This window comes from Adiantum capillus-veneris, chromosome 29, assembly GCF_014529385.1.
Source record: "Adiantum capillus-veneris isolate H3 chromosome 29, ASM1452938v2, whole genome shotgun sequence".
Classification (NCBI taxonomy): domain Eukaryota; kingdom Viridiplantae; phylum Streptophyta; class Polypodiopsida; order Polypodiales; family Pteridaceae; genus Adiantum; species Adiantum capillus-veneris.
In genome coordinates this window covers 39,238,778-39,258,170 of record NC_140959.1, presented here as the reverse complement: position 1 = coordinate 39,258,170, position 19,393 = coordinate 39,238,778, and the positions used below count along the sequence as shown (strand labels likewise).

The window sequence follows — 19,393 nt, the reverse complement described above, 5'->3', positions numbered from 1 at the left end:
GAGCATGCTTGCATGTAACATATAGAACAGATGCAGTATGAACTCTATTTCATAAGTGTACCCGACTAACTTCTGCACCCAATAGCTGTGACTCAAGGAGTAGCCGTACAGAGCGTGGCTCTTGTGTAGTCTCAGCCTGCAAGGAGAACGCCACCCTATGTCAATGTTATCTCTAGAATAAACCATCCAACTCCCGAGTATGTGGTCGTCTCTCCACTCAAGGAGTTGCCATAGGGAGTGTGGCTCTCCAAATAGTACATAATAACACTCTCATATGGTGGCATATGCTCTGCAACTCAAAACATTATACTCCTTGTACTCCACCTCCTCTCAACAGAGTCAGCATCTCCTCTTTGTCTTGGTATCCCAGCTGCTCTACCCACCATCATCTCAAGGTGGTGCGAGGATATATTGAGCTCACCAATGGCTACTTTAGCACCATGTGAGAGAAATCCCTCCATATATCTCAGTCTCTGTATGAAACCATCCTCCGTGCTCATAAACTGGGTCCAATAATATAGCATCTTTGGCAGTAGTGACCAGCTAGGTGATATCCTTGTCTCTCGTGTATAGAGCTGCCAAAGATAGAGATGCAGCTTCAAAAGTGTGGGAAAAGTTCAATTCAATACCCCTCACCTTGTCATAATTTTTGGGAAGCTAAAATATAAGTGATCTTTTTAAAACATTTCTTTACAGTTTCTTTTCTTGATTATTCATAAGAAGCCTTATGTTTATAAGAAAGCTCTCACCGTACAAAGCATTTTCTAGAAAGCACTAAAATGGTATAAATTTGGTATCACCTACTCATGCTTTCACCCTAGGGCTTTCCACTCAAATGGAGCACTTATGCTTTAACATCAGTTTGGCTCATACCAAGAGAGGGAGCCACCAAGATTGAACAACCTCCTTCTAGGGGACAAGGAGATATTCTTTGGGACAAATAACTTTTCCCTAAAATGATGGATGTTCCCTTAGCTTATTGACTCATTAGGAAATCCAACAATCTCCTGTCTCAATACTACATTCCTCTCACAGGATGAGAAGTAGATGTGTGTAGCATCCCAGTCATATTCGAAGGGCCACCAGTGATCCATATCCATCCATGCTATGTGAACCACTATGTGAGCCACTGTGTCACCTGCCCATATCATGATCCTCTCTCCTGCCTCACCAAACTGTCTAGATGCTTCAAAAGCTATGCGTGCAAGGCGGTGGGAGCTCATGTCTCTGAATCTGTCTATGAGGATAAAAGTTTGGAGTAAATAGGTGGTGCAGCAAACTCTGCTCTGATGATATAATGGGGTGCTCATGGTTTGCTGCGTATCATCCTCGACATCATGATGAGCTAGGGTCACTCTACTAAGTCCATCAGTGAGCGGCAAGGCCTGCTCCCCACACCGCTGCTGCATACATCAATGATGGAGTGACCAAGGTATCAAATAGCCACCACTTTGACCAAGGCTTCTTGAAGTGTGCCTGGAGACACTCTCTCTCCAAGGCTGCATATCCTCATGTGAACCTGACTTTGGCCGCTGCTCCCATGGTGATGTGGGCTGCTGCTACTGCTGAAAAAGTGACCCTCAGGTATATATAAAAAGTGACAATCTCCACCTCACCTCCCATCAGCCTGAACGTGGCACGGCTCATGCCCAGCCACAATGTGTGGAAGATCATAACCTTGGTCTTCCCAAGGTCCAGAGTAAGGCCCCTTTGTGTACAGAAATCGTCGAGTACATGAATGTGCTGCTCTAATGTTCCCGGTGACTCATATAATTTAACATGATACTGCTATATCTAATAGGTGGACCTCATCTCCTCCTCCTCCTCATGCTATGAAGCCAGACAGAGTTCAGTAGAGAGAGAAACATCAAAATCCTAAACCCAAAACCCATCACATATCACCTTCTAAAATTAAAGCAATTGCAAGTATTGAGCAAAAACACGCATAAGGTAGTGAAATAGAATACACGCATTAAGAGAATTATACAGGATGCTTGAAAAGCAATCGTCCAGCTACTGTGTGATTAGATTAACAAAAGAAGAGAGAAAAGTTTCATACCTCCAGACAGTGACGAGTGCCCCTTTTTCTCTTCTACTTCAGTAAGAATTTTATCAATCTCTTCAAAAACCTTTGTTTTTGCTTGATTCCCATCAATCTAAACAGCAACCAATCAAACGCATAGAATTTGAACACTTTTCGAGTGAAAAGAAGACATTGTATGCCTACCTTTCTCATGACACCTGCATACATGGTGGCCAGTGCTTCAACGTTCAAGGCATAGCTCTGTAGCCGAACCTTTGCCTGTAAGCATGGGAGGGTAAATAAAATTCTGCAACCAATGTTTAAACAAAAACGGCTTAAACTTCTATGCTTCCAGGCTGCCAGTTCTTTTTCTACAAAACTTGGTTATTCATTCATATGCATTACAAAAAATGAGGGGATCATTATGATAGAAAATTGTAAATTTCAAATGCATTCAAAATAGATTCCACGCCTCAATGAGGACACTTATGTTACAAAAAAAGCAGGCAGATACGGATAAAATCACAGTTCGGAACTCTTTGGTCATGTTGCACAATGACTGACGAGAGATCTCAAGCCCAGATGAAGGTCAAAAGGAAAATACAGTCAATGCCCACAGAAGATACACGGTGCCAATGAAGGAGAAAAGACATTGCAACAAAGCATACCTACATATTAATAATGAGGGGGATCATAAAGCATGGAACATATGTCGTGCTCAACCACGATTCATGCTCAGTAACTAAGAGGATTTCTTGAAGGAATGAATTCAATGCCTATATTTCTGAACTTTTAACGTGCATAGCTGAAGCCTTACTTTTTCTTCTGTATCATCAAATCGTTGAGTAAGTCTGGCAGCTATATCCGCATTTTCCGGAGGTGTATATTTCAAATGATAGATCTTCCCAGTCACAGGATCAAGTCTTCTTCCCACAACCCTTTCAATAAGAACTTCTTCTGGAACCTGCAAAAAAGCACCATGTTTATCCACAATATTGCCTTCTCAAACAATGCAGGAGGAAGTCAAAACGGCTGGCTATGGTACTGCATGCTTTGAAAAACTAAGCAGCTCATTTACTTTGAGCTAGGAATTCAGCAATCTAGCTGGAAACAAAGAAGTAACAAGGATACATTAATGTATGAACACGACCAGCACAGCCTCACACACCCAAAACATGGTGCCACTGCTTAAATGTCTTATCAGCGGGAGAAGCCCATTCACAACATAGTCTTAAGAAAGTTCCAACCAGAATACAAGTCGAGGCTCACTGCTGCTCGCTGCCCACCTGCGCAACCTTATCGCCATCGCTGCTGCCCCCGCCTGCCCCTTGTTTGCTCAAGGCAGGGTTGTCGCCACTCGACCTCGCCTTGGCATCCTCTCTCACTTGCGCTTTTCCTCAACTCGCCGTCCTTTCCAGGATTGGCTCAGAGATTGGGACAGTCCTGGAGACACCTCGCACGGCAGCTTTTGTAGCTGCCATACCTACAATACGTGTTCTAACTTCTGGTTCATGACACCCACCACACTCTCCTGAAGGTCGTTCTACTACCTCAAGTGAGTGGTGGTTGGCTTTGCCAGACTTAGGAATACTCGGGCCTCCCGAACCAGTGCTTTATTTATCGATAGATGGGCCATATAGCAAAGGCCTGTCCACGGAGGAGGCCCATATCTTCAGCAGACCCAACCCCAACCTCCTAAGGCTGGCCAGACACAACAGAAAGAGACTAAGCTCAGGCACGATCCTCCTCCGAGCCTGGTGCCCAGGTAGAGGAGGGATGACAGCAGATCCGTGAACGTCGCTGCCAGGGACGTCCACGGCAGGCCCCCCTGTCGGTCGTCCTACATTGGGCCAGCGTTTTGACCCCTTACAGCAGGACGAGGCCACAGTTTCACCCTCCATCTCAGCCTCCCCCCCCCCCTCCGGGCCTCCATCTCCTCTACCTCCCCCCATCCCCCCCGTTGCCACCCCCTCCCCTCCCATTCCACTGACTAGCCCCCCCGCATCCTCATCCTCTCCTACTCCTGCCCCACAGCCTGCTCAAGGGGCAGGACCTTCATCGTCTCTTGGCAGCACTTTTGCCACGAGCCGTTTGGCGAGAGAGGAGCAGACTTTCCTACGGACTACCATTCTGGTGCACACGTCACCCTTTGCCACATTCCTTCCTGGATTGACGAGTTTCGACATCCGTCGCCGGTGGGACTTCTTCGTCTACGACTTCACACGATTCCTCGGCGACCCTTCACCAGACTTGCTTCAGAGTCCATGTATTGTTTCTTGCAGGTAGAGGAATAGAGGCTCTGGACATAGCATTTGGTTTCTCTTTTCCTCTGTGTGGTAGAGACCAGTCTGAGTGGACTCTGGACTCCGTGATGGACTAGCTTCAGGCTCAGGCTCTGGAGTTCTCTCATCACACGGGAGACTTGGGGGTTACAGACTTTGTAGCCATTGGCCTAGTTCTCAGTGACACCTCCGGACATAGCAAGATGTAGACACATTGTAATACACATTTTTGCTGATACGGAGAGCCCACCATGCTATGTGTATATACAAGAGGACTCCTGGACAGAGAAGGTAGCCCTACGAACGGCACGCTCTTCTTGCCTTGGGTTGGATAGTCTTTGCAATCACCCCTATCTCGAGGTCGCTCAAATGCAGATTACTCCCCATCCAAGCCAGCCTCAAAGATAGCGAGGTTGGCTGTTGTTGGAGCATCGGCTTTCTCTCATTGACTCCATGAGGATTGTCTCATGGAATATGCAAGGATTAGGAGAGGCCCGGTTTCAACGTCAAAGGCATTGGTTGCGTCAGGACCTTCAGCGATGCCTTGTGGGTGGTGAGATTGATATTCTTATGCTACAGAAGCATCATCTCTGTGAGAGCCGCATTAGACAATGTGGTCAAATTATGCGTGGTTGCTATGAGACATTTTGGTCAGCTGGATTTGGACTTGGTGGTATGCAGGGAGGGGTATGTATGACTATTGCAGACTGCTCGCAGCAGGCGATTGTGGGTAGCGGTATTATTGTGCCAGGCAGGGCTCAGTGGATTACTATGCAAGTTCACCATTGCCTCATGGGTTTCTTGAACATATATGCGTCCAACGTCGCAAGTGCATGAACAGAGTTTTGGTCTCCTATTGTAAAGTCTTTGCCGCATGCTGAGCATTGGTGTGTTGGGGGAGACTTCAACATGTTGGAGGACCCCTCTGACAGGATTGGAAGTAGATATGCTACTATGCACGCGGCTAAGTTGGCAGCTTGGGAGCGTCTACATATGACTTTGAGGGTTTCTGATGTTTGACAGCACTCACGCTTTGTGAGGCCCCCAGACAGCTTGTCTTGCTCTCGCTTTGATCGCAAAGTAGGGGGAGTGAGTCTATCTCAAATAGATCGCTTCTACGCCAGTGACCACATCTATGACATGGAGGGATTTGTTGGCATTTTGGCAGGGACTACTTTTCCGACCATGCGCCAGCGATTCTCGCTCATTGTGACACACAGACAGAGGAGAGGGGATACGATGTTGCGCATCCTTGAGAGGATCTTCCTGGATCCAGAGCTTAGAGAGCGCACTTTGGACGGAGAGCTTGGACATGCAAGACACCCTGCTGGTAGAGTGGCCTCTGGATTGGCTGAGCTTAGTCGCTTCTTCCTCCGGAGTCTACAGGTAGCTTGGTTGCAACCAGGGAGGAGGAGAAGCGTCTCCAACGGGGCATTGTTTCCTTGCAGAGGATGCAAGAGCATCATCCAAAAGTCCTTGGTTGGAGGAACGGATGTAGCAGGCTCGACAGGAGCCGGCCAGCATTGAGGAGCGGCGTCATGAGTTTGCCTTCCATCAGCAGGCATCTCAATAATGGGCCAAGGTGGTTGACAGAGTTACTTGGGAGTTCTTTGAGACGATGGGTCAGGATGCATGCAGAGAGCAGGTTTGGGTACAAATGCCTTGCCTTGTTACTGAGGAGATGCGACAGAGATTTGAGCTTCCCCTCCAACTAGAGGAGCTCCATGAGGCCCTCAGAGCACTCTCCCGAGGTAGTTGTCTAGGGGAGGATGGTTTGACTCCCAACTTCTTCTTGGAGTATTGGGACTTGCTTGGTTCAGATCTTTGTAGCGCATTCCAATACGTCTTGCACCCTGGAGAGATGCCTGACAGCATGAGTGAAGGCATGACTTACCTTATTCCCAAGGAGGAGGCTCCTTGGATGAGATTTGGCAGTGGAGACCCATCACTATCCTTAATTGAATACAAAATTTTAGCAAAGGCTCTGAGCTTGAGGATTCAGCCACTACTAGAGAGCATTATACATGGGACCCAGACAGGTTTTGTCAAGGAACATAGTATCCTTGACAACATCTTCACTTTTTGGGAGGCGTCTGCCCTCGCGCGTCTCCGAGGGGATCTAGTGATACTCCTCAATTTTGAGAAGGCCTACATAGAGTTGACTGGGACTTCTTGGAGGGCACTCTATGCAGGATGGGTTTTTCAGATGCTTGGATTAGAGGTGTGTCAGCTCTCTACAAGTGTGTGCACAGTTAGGTGCTCTTGGCAGGGGGAGGAGGGAAACGCTTCATGCTCACGCGTTCGGTCATAGAGTGTTGCCCTCTAGCCCCCTTCCTCTTTCTATTCTATGTTCAGGCAACGAGCACATTTTTGACTTCTCAGCAGGTTGGGTTGTGTGGTCTCGAGCTCCCTATTAGGGCAAACGAGCTACTTGATGCTAAGTTTGCCGACGACTCAGCCTTGTACTTGGAGGGCCAGGAGGCCAATCTGCACAGGTGTGAGCAAGCTCTTGAGGTGTTTTGTTGTGCTTTAGGAGCACTGATCCACTAAAGGAAGACAGTAGCTTTCTGGGTTTGACAGTGCTCCTACGTCTAATTGGTCGCTAGCTGAGGGTTTCGGATGGATTCCCCCAAGGACTTCAATTCGTTATCTAGGTTGTCAGCTTGGTTTGGACTTGTCCCCTGAGCAGTAGACTACTCCCCTCTTGTCCATTAGGAGGAAGTTGTTGCATTGGAGCTCGGCATCGCTCTTTTTGGCAGGCGGAGTTGTAGCGGCCAACCAAGTGTTGTTGGCTACTATGTGGTACATCACGTCTTGTTGGATCTTCTCGAGCTCTTGTATCAGCCAGCTAGAGAGACTGGTCAAGAACTTTCTTTGGTCAGGGCGCAACACCAAGTTAGTCCGTGCCAAAGTAGTCTGGCAGGTCGTCACCTTACCATGTTCTCACGGGGGGCTTGGATCATAGACCCAGCACAACAGAGCAGAGCCCTTCTTGGGAAGTTTGTTGTCAGAGGACTGCTTCCGGGAGAGGAGCCCTGGAAGGAGTTGTTGCTTCACCCGCTTCGAGCTCAAGTCCCTCATATTGGAGACCCTTGGAGCCCTTCCATCAAATGGATCGTTACAGAGATGCGCATAGTTGGTCTGAGTAGGAGGTTGGAGGATCGGTTTGCTGCGAGCTTGCTTAGGCTTGGGAGCAGCTGAGGAGTGGCCTGGAGCAACACCAGCCCACTTGCACGGAGGAGCGCTTCAGACAGCCCCTTGTTTGGAACCCCATGGTTAGCACTCAAAGAGGCCACCTCATTGGTAGTAGGCCTCATGTTTCTTGGGGTCCCATGGTAGAGGGTCTAGCCCGCACTCTCGGCGACTGGCTTCAATTTTCAGGTTTGCCCGAGGAGGCACAGAGCATCTAGCTACAAGGCATGAGAGGGGTGCATAGCATGTGCCAAGATATTACAGAGGCTTTACCAGTTGATTGGCTCACCCCTCTACAGACACCAACTCCCAGAAGGATGGGGGCCTTCACGCGACTGGAGGTCCTCATTGTAGTCCGTGCTTGCTCGGAGTCTGTACCCCCCCATGTTCTTTGAGATTCGGGGAGAGGGTGGCCTACACAGTCTCAGTAGAGGCTCCACAGGTTGTAGAGTGTTGTTTTCAGAGGATGCCAGTAGTGGGAATCTGTAGGAGGACTTGTCATAGATACTGACCTAGCAGATCTTGCGACATGCCACTGGCGGCTTTGGGCTTGGGAGAGCTGTCCTCTAGCACGAGTGCAGTGGGACCCCAGAGAGTGAATTTGGAGAGACCCCTTCTCTTCAGCTGATCATCCTGGGATCTCCTTCTTTCAATACACTATTCGATTGGAATGCCACATACTGGCAGCATAGAGAGAGGCTCGTCCTGCTGCAGCACTTCATTGGAAGGAGGAGGGTCTCACAGCTGAGTTCTTGTCAGGTTTTTGGGAGCGGTTGTGGGACTCCATACAGCCGAGGAGAGTCACTTTGTTCCAATAGCTTGTTGCACACAGAGCTACAACAGTGGGGAGCTGGCTAGTACACAGTGGCGTTTCGACAACCTTTGCAGCTTGTGACCATCCTTTAAACAATCAATGTCATTGTCTGTGGGACTGTCCCATGGCACGACAGGTTTGGCTTCGGGTTCTTTCGCTGATGCCAGCTCTTTCCACAGCTCAACAGTACACTTGGGGTGTTGCAGCCTGGTCCACCCTTACGGGCCCTGCGCTCCATTTTGAGCTAGCCTCTACAAGCAGGATGACCGTGATCCAGGGGGGTTGACCTACACTTCAGCATGCTTACCCCCCACGACGGGTGCAGAGAAAGAGAGGGGTATTGGGAGCTCGCGTCAGGCCATTTTGGTTAGAGTTGATGCACACTCTCAGGGGTTAATTCGAGAGACTTCAGGGCAACTTCGATTGCATGCAGGAGCGTAGAGAGGCTTTTCAACGACTCTGGCGCCCAAGGCCTTTCTTCACTTTGGTCCTAGGTGCGCCTAGATGGCACTACCGTCCACCTATGTGGCTCTTTCCTCCTCCCAATTTGTGATTTAGCCCTCATTGTACATTTTGTTTTCTCACTAGGAGAGCCTCCCCATGTTTTTTGATGTACCCCTCTCTAGTAGAGGTGGTTTGTAGCCCTATGGGCAGTTTTATTAACTAATGGAAGGATATTTTTCTCGAGAAAAAAAAATGTCTCATCACGGAATAAAACTAACAAGGCATATTGTCTTTGCACCATCAAAATGCCTCACTTCAATACCCAAGAAGCAACCGAACTCTTCGTGTCAAACTCCTTTAATAAGTTCCTTTTTGATAGCTAAAATCTCTTCATCATGACTTTTCGTAAGATCTATATACATAGATGAATCTAGGATATGCCCAAATTCACCTCTAAAGGCCAATGCAGGGCATAAACTCATGGTAGTCATCCGCAGTCAATATAACCATCAGCTCCATCATGCATAGTACTAACAAAATATTACAACCGCACTCACATCGTCAATGCCCAATAGTGGGAAGTACTACTATATGCTCCCACACACCCGCACCACATACACACACGAGCATACATCAATATAAAGTTCTGCTTGATGAGTTTTTGTCATAACTCTTGAGATGCAATGCAAGGCAGACTCAGCCATAATGAAGCCTAGCACTAAGAGAAGCATTAAATAGAAAAAGTAGCACAAAAATAAGGTACTTGATAGGGCATGCGCACCACAGAAGATAGAAAAACTAAGCACAATGTTAATTGGTCGTAACTCAAATGAAAACTTCATCATGTGAAATTTGCATGTTCACTATACGACTAAACAAGATACCTAGATGAATCCAAGATATGTCCAAACTTATATTTAGCGTCTCGTAAGAATCAAATCATCAAAATAGATAACTATCACCACAATCTCTCCATCTATATATGCTTCACAAACAAGGAGTGAGCCACAATGGACTGCTTAAATCCCACTATTTTGCTTATCTTTTCACACCAAGCTCTAGGTGCTTGCTTCAAACTAGATAATGATTTCTGACATACATAACCAAGATATTCTAGATATACATAGCCTCTGTGTTGCTACATGTACACCCCTTCCTTATGATTCCCCTTAAGGAATGCATTCTTCAAATACATTTGACATAGCTTCCCGCCTTTGTTGATGATGCAATCACTGTCCTTATTGCCTTGTTATTTTTGCAAACGGACTAAACATCTCATCACAATAAAGCCCATGCGTTCAAGCTTACCCTCTGGCAACTAATCTTGAGTTGTAACCTTCTACACTACAATCTTACTTGCATTTCACCTCATATACCCATTTAAAAGCAAAGGCATTCCTCCCAATCCGTAACTTCACCAAATCCGAAGTCTTCTTAACAAGAATATCCATCTCTTCATCTATTTACTGAATCCACTCAAGCTTTCCAATTGCCTCTCGAAAATGTGTAGGTTCTTTGTGATGTACACGAGAAGACATAAATGCATAACGCATACGCATATAGGCATTGTACCTGACCCTATCAACTAGCACTCTTTATGACCCTCTCATCTATGGTGCATTCTTTTCTTTAACCCTTGCATGTGAGAGCACATACTTACAACATGTCTATTGTCAATTCCCACTTCGGTTCTCAATGCCTCTTGGAAATGTGTAGGCTCTTCATGATGAACACAAGAAACCATAAATGCATAGTGCATACACATACATGCATTGGACGTGAGCCTGTCAACTAGATAGCGCACCATTTTGACCTTCTCATCTATGTTGCATTCTTTTCTTCAGCCCTGCCAAGTGTTCTCACATGCGTTGATCATCTATGCTTTCTACAACCCTTGCATGTGCAAGAACTTTCTTATTTCCTTTGTCATCTTGCTTCTAATCTCACGAATGACCATTCCATAGATTCACTTTGCTTTGACACTCTTCGACCTGACACACTTCTAGTATACAGCCCTAGCTCATCAATGTCATAGTGCACATTTTCTTTCTCCTCATGCACATACCATAAGCAGCTTCTGCTTCTACTAGTGTTCATGCTCACTGCATCTGACATGTCACGTGACACATCCCAACCCTATGTGTCCGTGGACAAGCTACAGCATGATCAGGGTTCAGTCAGTCCAGTCAGTCCAGTCAGTTTAGATTAGCAGTGATCTGGCACTTTTGTGAGTCTATTCGTAGACTGTGCATGCCCAGTCACTTAGCATAGATGCATATCCTCCGGTTGCACACAACATGATCATCAGAATTCCCATCAAAATCCATTAGCATCAGTTAGGGGAATTTTCCAGTGCATTTAGCCTATTTTCCTATTTTTGGTTATTTTCACTTATTATTTTTAAGTGACTTTCCAACAAAAGTAGGTAGGGCAATTTTGCTAAGTTAATATATAAGCAAACCCAAGTTAGCACTTTCTGGCAAAAGAGGCAGCGGGAGCTTCCCGCTCAACAGGCAACTTCTCAACAGTACCCCCCCCCCTCATGACCCCCCTAGCGTTTTTGCATCCTGACCCCATCCTTGGCGATCCCTTCCACAATAGGCCATCGCCATCCATCTTCAGCCCCTAGCGTTTGCAGATCTCCGCCATCACCAGCAAATTCATCAAGCTTCCCTAGCGTTTTCCCAAAACAGCCCAATCAGTGTTTTTGGATTGCAGAGCCAGATCAGCCCAACGTTTTTGGCTAGCAGCAGGAACCATCAGCGTTTTTGTTTTCAGCCTTAATCCGCAGCAGATACTCGCAGTTTCAGCCTTAGACACAGAAGCAGATCAGCCCCCAAGTTGGTTGCAGATGTTCCCCCATTTTCAGCCATAAAAACGCAGCCAAAACAGTCATTTTCAGCCACAAAACAATCCTCGAATTCAATGATTAGAAGATCACAGATTTCAGCCATCAAGTCGTCGTCGTCATCGGCATAGTCCCATTGCATTCGCATTGTACACCTTTGTGCAATCAAAGTAGACCACTCTCGCCGACGAGAGTGAGGCCTTCGGAGGAGGGTTTTACAACCTCTCGGGTGTCGTATCTTTTCTCTCTCCTTCTCTCAGTCTCATTCACTTGCACGCACAATATCCACTCACTTTGTTCGTGATCATAGCACTCTCCATAAGACGGAAAGCTCTCTCCTTCCCTAAGAACTAAAAGGAACCTTGAGCAATAAAGATCACTAATCTTGAGAAAATACAACATTCATTTCGTTGCACCTTACATCGGTATCAGAGCTTTGAAGTGTTCTACATTACTCAAGGAAAGAACCACAAGAACCACAAGAATTTTTTTTGCTTGTTGAGGTCGCACAAACCCAAGTTTACTTGGGCGTGGCGATTCCTAATCGTGTTTTGTTGAAGAGTGACAGGAATCCCAAGAAAGAAGGGCTTGTCCAGCCTCCCCTTGTGTCTCTTTTCACTCATTGAGAGCGGACCGTGCACTTAGCGGCCGGCCAATCGACGTGAGGTGGGAAATAGCAACCTTGGTGTGAGCGCAAGGCTACCAAGGGGTGCGCCCGCAGAAAAGGGTAGAACTCGGGTGAAGAGAAGATCCTTCTCCAACGCGATTTGCAAGCGAAAGAAAACCTCAAGAACCCAAGACTCCCAAGAACCCAAGTTCCTCGTGAACTTCAAAACCCAAGACCCTCAAGAACCCAAGACCCTCAAGAAACCAAGTTCCTCGTGAACTTAAGAACCCAGACCACAAGAACCCACAAGAACCCACGACTTCAGAATGATCATCACTCGAAGCGGAATGGATACTTCGCTTGGAGGTGATGAGCATGAGAGAGGCGAAGAAGAATTTTCCCCACCAGGAGGTTTTTCCGACCCTTCCCCATCTACGACAACGATTGCACCGACTCTTATGGAGGAGTTAAAGCATATGTTTATGGAAAGAATGGCAGAAATGAAACGCAGATACGCAGAAGACAAAGCAGAAAGAGAAGCCGAAAGAAAGGCAAGACAAGAACGGCGCAACCGACACATGCAAGAGTGCTTGCGACTCTTGTATCCCGTGCCGACACAGATGCAAGAGATTCAGGAGACGGAGACTCTCTCAGTCTCTTCTTCTCCAAAGCATGACACACAGGATTTGCATGATTGTGTGAAGCATGATGATGATTTGATTGACAATGACTTGCATGATGTTTTGATTAACAATGATAAGCACAATGATTTGGATGACAAAGATAAGCATGATGATTTGAATGATATTGCTAAGCATGATGATTTGGATGCCAATGACAAGCATGATGATTTATTTGCATGATCAAGATGTGATTTCTCACACGCATGATGAATTGCATGAAGATGATGTGATTGTTCACAAGGATTATGTGTTAGTGATTATGTGTTAGTGGATGCTTTTTCTAGCGAAACTAAACTTGTTGTAGATTCGATCAATCACGAAGATCCGATCTTGGCTTTCGAGTCGAGGTCCAAAGAACCCCTTCAGGATGAACCGATCTTGGCTCTCGAGCCTAGGTCCACAGAACCCTTACAGGGAGTATTATGTGTTCGCATGATTGATACGCACGCATGGTTCGAGTGTTTCATTCGTGATCGTTTCCTGTATTTTAGTCAGCATCGTTATGTGATCCCTTTTCCTAGGCATGACATATTGCATGTTGAGCACGTTTCTCTCATGGATGAGCACGAATGTATGCGGATTATTCATAAAAAGCTGAAAAGTTTGTATGTAAGGAAGTCACGTTCCATGTCTCTTCCTTGGCATGACACAGTTGTAGAAAGAGCACATGATAGTATGAGCACCAAACATGGGCATTTCCATTGTGATTTGCCACAGTTGATTGATTTCGATCAAACAGAAAAGATTCGACCTCATTGTGTGCATGTGTTTGATGAACGGGTTGTCACTCCGTCTCTATGTTCATTTACATTGCATACACGGTCTTTAGAGAAGACAAGATTTTTTTCCTTCACTTTACATGGAATGGGTATGTTCATGGTTTTGTGTTGGAGATGGTTTCAGGAATTTTCAGCCATGGAGATTCTTGAAGACGAAAGAAGCAGGACTCTAGACGAAGTTGAAGCATTAAAGGAGCCACAAAAGACTTTGAGTCGTTTTCGGCGCGGCCCAAAGAAGCAAGCGTTGCAGACCTTTACAAAGTTCAAGTACCGCACAACCCACACAGCAGAGTGGCCGGCGAAGAGTCCCTTCTAGGATTCCGGATGTTGTTGGCGATCTCCCTCGACGCCATATAGTTCGGTACAAGTACCTCACTTTGAAAAGGAGGGGATGTCACGTGACACATCCCAACCCTATGTGTCCGTGGACAAGCTACAGCATGATCAGGGTTCAGTCAGTCCAGTCAGTTTAGATTAGCAGTGATCTGGCACTTTTGTGGATCTATTCGTAGACCGTGCATACCTAGTCACTTAGCATAAATGCATATCCTCCGGTTGCACATAGCATGATCATCGGAATTCCCATCAGAATCCATTAGCATCAATTAGGGGAATTTTCCAGTGCATTTAGCCTATTTTCCTATTTTTCGCTATTTCACTTATTATTTTTAAGTGACTTTCCAACAAAAGCAGGTAGGGCAATTTTGCTAAGTTGATATATAAGCAAACCCAAGTTAGCACTTTCTGGCAGAAGAAGCAGCAGGAGCTTCCAGCTCAACAGGCAACTTCTCAGCAGTACCCCCCCCCTCATGACCCCCCTAGCGTTTTTGCATCCTGACCCCATCCTTGGCGATCCCTTCCACAGCAAGCCATCACCATCCATCTTCAGCCCCTAGAGTTTGCAGATCTCCGCCATCACCAGCAGATTCATCAAGCTTCCCTAGCGTTTTCCCAAAACAGCCCAATCAGCGTTTTTGGATTGCAGAGCCAGATCAGCCCAACGTTTTTGGCTAGCAGCAGGAACCATCAGCGTTTTTGTTTTCAGCCTTAATCCGCAGCAGATACTCGCAGTTTCAGCCTTAGACACAGAAGCAGATCAGCCCCCAAGTTGGTTGCAGATGTTCCCCCATTTTCAGCCATAAAAACGCAGCCAAAATAGTCATTTTCAGCCAACAAAACCGTCCTCGAATTCAGCGATTAGAAGATCACAGATTTCAGCCATCAAGTCGTCGTCGTCGTCGTCACCGTCGTCGTCGTCGGCATAGTCCCATTGCATCAATCCATTGCATTCGCATTGTACACCTTTGTGCAATCAAAGTATACCACTCTCGCCGACGAGAGTGAGGCATTCGGAGGAGGGTTTTACAACCTCTCGGGTGTCGTATCTTTTCTCTCTCCTTCTCTCAGTCTCATTCACTTGCACGCACAATATCCACTCGCTTTGTTCGTGATCATAGCACTCTCCATAAGACGGAAAGCTCTCTCTTTCCCTAAGAACTAAAAGGAAGCTTGAGCAATAAAGATCACTAATCTTGAGAAAATACAACATTCATTCCGCTGCACCTTACATGACATATCTACACACATACACTTGCTTTGTAGCGGGTTCATAACACTTGTAACCCTTCTTCACCACTTGGTAACCCAAGAAAATACACTAAACGGTAAACTGCCTTTAACATTGTGGAGACTACAGTAGAGCATAGCATTGCCTCAATATAGCTCAATCCACATGGTTTCGGATAGAGACATACAATCAGTACCTCAAATAGGTAATCCGGAAGACAAGTACAAAAAACCTCATCCACTCATCTCTCATCTCATGCGGATTAAGACCACGTATCTAGTTTATCTCGTCTATGCAAAACTCTTGAGTCTTGATGCACAGAGTCAAATAAATGATTCACCAATGCGACAAAATGCCATGCCAATGCAAATTCCACGTATGCACAACTTATTGATGCACTCACGTAAACATTATTACATAAAACCTCCTCAATATTTGTACGGTACTCTTACTCTTATCTGCCTACACAGAATATTTCCAGTTCACATCTATACAGTACTCAAACTCTCGCCTCTCCACACATAAGATTTTTAATTCACACAACACAATACTCAAGACTTTTGTAACTTGGTATAGAAGATTTTCAAACAAGTCAAACAGAATACCAACCGGATCCAAACAAGTTCAGAAACTGGCAAAACAAGGTTCAAACAGACCCAAACAAGAACAATATCCAAATAGTATTCTCAAACAAGGTCGAACAGGTCTGGGCAGTGATTCCAAACAAGTTCTCAAACAATTGATTCTTCTCATTCCATAAGAATGGATCTCTATCTCGCATGCTTCCAAATGCTTGTAAATCCATCTTCCTTTGTCCACAAGAATTTCGCTGCCTATTAACTTTAAACAAACAACAAGCAGATCGAGAAACGTCAACTATGCACATGCTGAAATTTTCTGGTAAAAAAGTGAATTTGCCGCTGAAAACCTTAAAAGATTTTGGAATCAAAATCCATTTGCATGAATGGGTAGGGCTAAGCCGCAACAATTATAGAGACCATCTCTCTATGGGTGTACAGATCTACCACCTCCACAATCATGAGGTTGACCTCTCCTCCTTCCTCTTTGATTGAAGTCACTAAAAATCAAGTCGTTCTAGCAGGATTATGGGCACTAATTGTTTGAAGGTTAACTTTCGGAAAGAATCTTGGATGGGACATCAACAATACGGTTCGACTAGTGAGGATCTTGAACATAGTGTGGACTACTAGTAATTCATTCTTCTGTGGTCTGTTCATTCTTCTGAGAGGCACCTTGCACAAAGATGGCATTACTATGGTGACAAATTGATTCTTCTACAAGGCAACTGGTATTCAAAAAGGCATTACTATGGTGATAAGTGGATGGTAGCAATATCTAGTGTTTACTCAACATTTGTACGTGCTTAGGTGGCAATGGTAGCTTCCACAGCAACTTGATTTCCTAGTTGTGTCCACTGTAAATTGCAAAGAGGGTGCTCAAGGTATGATCTTATATGAAGTCCCAATTAAAACTAAGTCAATTATGAGGTATTTTTTACTTTTGACAGATTGAATTGGGTCGAGCAAATTCATTAGGACTAGTAAAAGAATGCCCCTATCCCATGGTATCAACATCAAACTTATGGCCAAATTCATAGGTTCTACAAATTGTCCTCTCGCATGCGTTCGTCCACTGCGTGCACAATTCTAATAGGTACGCCTATTACTTCTCATAATTTGTTATTTTCACAACATTCATTATTAAGAACCTCTCATGATTTTTTACATCAACCAAAAAAATGCAACTTTTCATTTTCTTGAAATTATGGCAATTCAGGTGAACTTACACAAAACCAAGTTCTTGAATCGTAGACTACATCATCCTCATCCAAGGAAAATAAAAGGACGAGCTCCATGGAGCTCTACTTAGTTATTATAGCACAGACGCAAGGATAGAGGACGTACATCAAGCACAACAAACACATCCGGCCGTATTCCCAATGCCTTCAACGCATCTCCTTGCAAGGGACTTCTAGGAAAACCATCCAATAACCACCCCTTTCCTTGAGCAGAGGCCTCCTCGAGTTTATCTTTCACCATCTGCAATGAAAGGAGCATTTTGCAAAACCAAGAATAAGTAACTTAGGCATCAATGAACAGCACTTACCCGAATGACAATGTCATCTGGCACTAGTTGGCCCTTGGTCATATATTCCTTGGCCCTCAAACCATTTTCAGTCCCAGCAGCTACTTCAGCCCTCAAAAGGTCACCCGTAGAAATATGAAGCAATCCATACTGCCATGATTCCAAGTCACATCAAGGCCTGTGGTGTTAACCATGAGAGAGAAGAAAGCAAGTTGCAGCACACTGGCACACCTTCTCCACGATGTATTCGCATTGTGTTCCTTTGCCAGAGGCAGGTGCACCTGATATCATCACCCCCAACGGTGCTTGTTTGGCCCTCGATTCGGTTAAAGCCTGTCATGATAAGTTAAACAGCAATTGTAACAAGTGAAACACCAGCTAAAGGTCAATTACAACAAATCTAAACAAAGCCTGCTTGCCAATTTACATCTAGATGAGCTATTACAAGAAACAATTGGACTTCTGAGTTTACCTCACACCTATAAGCCCGAGTAAAATCAAATGACACACCTTTAAAGTTTATAGTTTCTCTTGATAAGTGGTTTTCTTTGCAAACAAACTTAGCAAAAGCACATAGGCTCCAGCAGGCCAGCCAAATTGAAGTGTGCAGGTGCAAGAGCTGACGTGGGAAGCACTTTCATGGTCAGACCATAGCTGGCTGGCGGGTGTAGCACCCTTCCCGCAGCAGGCTCAATGGCCCGCTTCATGCTCTACCTTCTCTTCCCACATGCTTCTCTCCTAGCAGGCATCCTCTGGATCATCAATCCTCCAACCGCCAATCCTGTTGTGCTCTAGATCACTACTGATAGAAGCAGGCTGCCTTCTCCCTCCTCCTTGCCGGCTGGCTGGCCGCACAGCTGATGTGCTCGAGCTGTCTGCAATGTTTATTGCACAATTCCTAGAGAATAGTTTAACTAACAACAATGCGTTTTCTCACCCAGTAAAACGCATAGCTTGCTCAAGGCAATAAAAAGACTTGAAAAAGACCCAGTGCAATCACTGTTTTCAGTTGAAAAGATTAACCAAATGGAAGTCCGATTATGGGCAACTATGTATTGATTATGAGTGGCAGACAATGCAACATTGAACAAAGCTGGACTGTTGATGAGTACAGCAGGTGATGGCTAATGTATGACATACTGATCATTACGTGCGAATCTTCTTGAATGAAATAATACTTTTTGTAAGATGGAATGAGCTTTTTACTAGCAATCATGCCACTAGAGTCTCAGCCAGCCAACCAGGTTAGTTTTCCTGCCACCCCGAGGGCAAGCAGACTTCGACATGACCAGCACAGAAGAAGGGAATCAAAATTTTCAACCTCATGTCCAACATGCATTACTCCTACCAGCCCAGCTCCTAACGCCCATAGTCAAATTTGGAGGTCGGACTGAAGACCACTCACGCAATTGATTTTGAACCCATTGAGTCGCCATTGGGGGAAGCCAGCTTGGACGGATGACCTGGAAGTGTTGAGGGCGAGAAAATGATCAGCATTCTTCATTTGAAGCTGTGAGGAGGCCAGCGAAAAGAACGAAGAGGTGAAGGAAAGCTGCTGTCCTGTGTCGCTGCATGATGAGGAGCAGAAGCAGAGAGCGGGGACGGTGGCAGTACCCATGGCGACCTCCACCTCGCTGTTCTCCTACTTTGCAACCTTAACGGCAACGCGGATTGCAGATGATGATGATTGGAGTGAGCTCAACGTGCTTCCACCTTTAACTGAAACTTTAGAGAAGAAGGAAAAATGGAGAACAAAATCTTTTCCTACATATTTTTGGCTTGGGCTGGCCTTAGGTTTATGTGATGCCATCTTCTAATTAGCTGGGTCTTAGGTTTATGTGATGCCATCTTCTAATTAGTTGGGTCTCGTTTAGAAATATTTTCTTAAAATTGTCCAAAATCTCTCCCTCTCTCTCTCTCTCTCTATTTTTCCATCTTTACGCCCCCCAGAACAACCCCCTACTATCCTAATTTATGATCAATTACAATGACAGGTTTGAGAGATTTTTCAACTTTTTTATGCAAGAATTCTTTAGTCCTATAGAGTT

General features: G+C 45.5%; 1 protein-coding gene across 2 annotated transcripts in view; it reads right to left on the bottom strand.

Annotated features, from left to right (window-relative positions):
* LOC147419068 (adenylate kinase family protein) overlaps positions 1 to 19,067 on the bottom strand; it is a 144,267-nt gene extending 125,200 nt beyond the window's left edge. The window contains exons 1-7 of one of the 2 annotated variants that reach the window (XM_086506399.1): positions 18,751 to 19,067; positions 17,577 to 17,678; positions 17,367 to 17,495; positions 17,165 to 17,299; positions 2,841 to 2,987; positions 2,228 to 2,302; positions 2,060 to 2,156 (exon numbers count right to left, since the gene is read on the bottom strand). In XM_086506399.1, coding sequence (XP_086362525.1) covers positions 2,060 to 2,156; positions 2,228 to 2,302; positions 2,841 to 2,987; positions 17,165 to 17,299; positions 17,367 to 17,495; positions 17,577 to 17,678; positions 18,751 to 18,963 — 898 coding nt within the window. In that variant the 5' untranslated portion in view covers positions 18,964 to 19,067. The remainder of the gene's footprint in view (positions 1 to 2,059; positions 2,157 to 2,227; positions 2,303 to 2,840; positions 2,988 to 17,164; positions 17,300 to 17,366; positions 17,496 to 17,576; positions 17,679 to 18,750) is intronic. The other variant, XM_086506400.1, reaches the window with a different exon arrangement.
* Between the last annotated feature and the right edge of the window lie 326 nt (positions 19,068 to 19,393).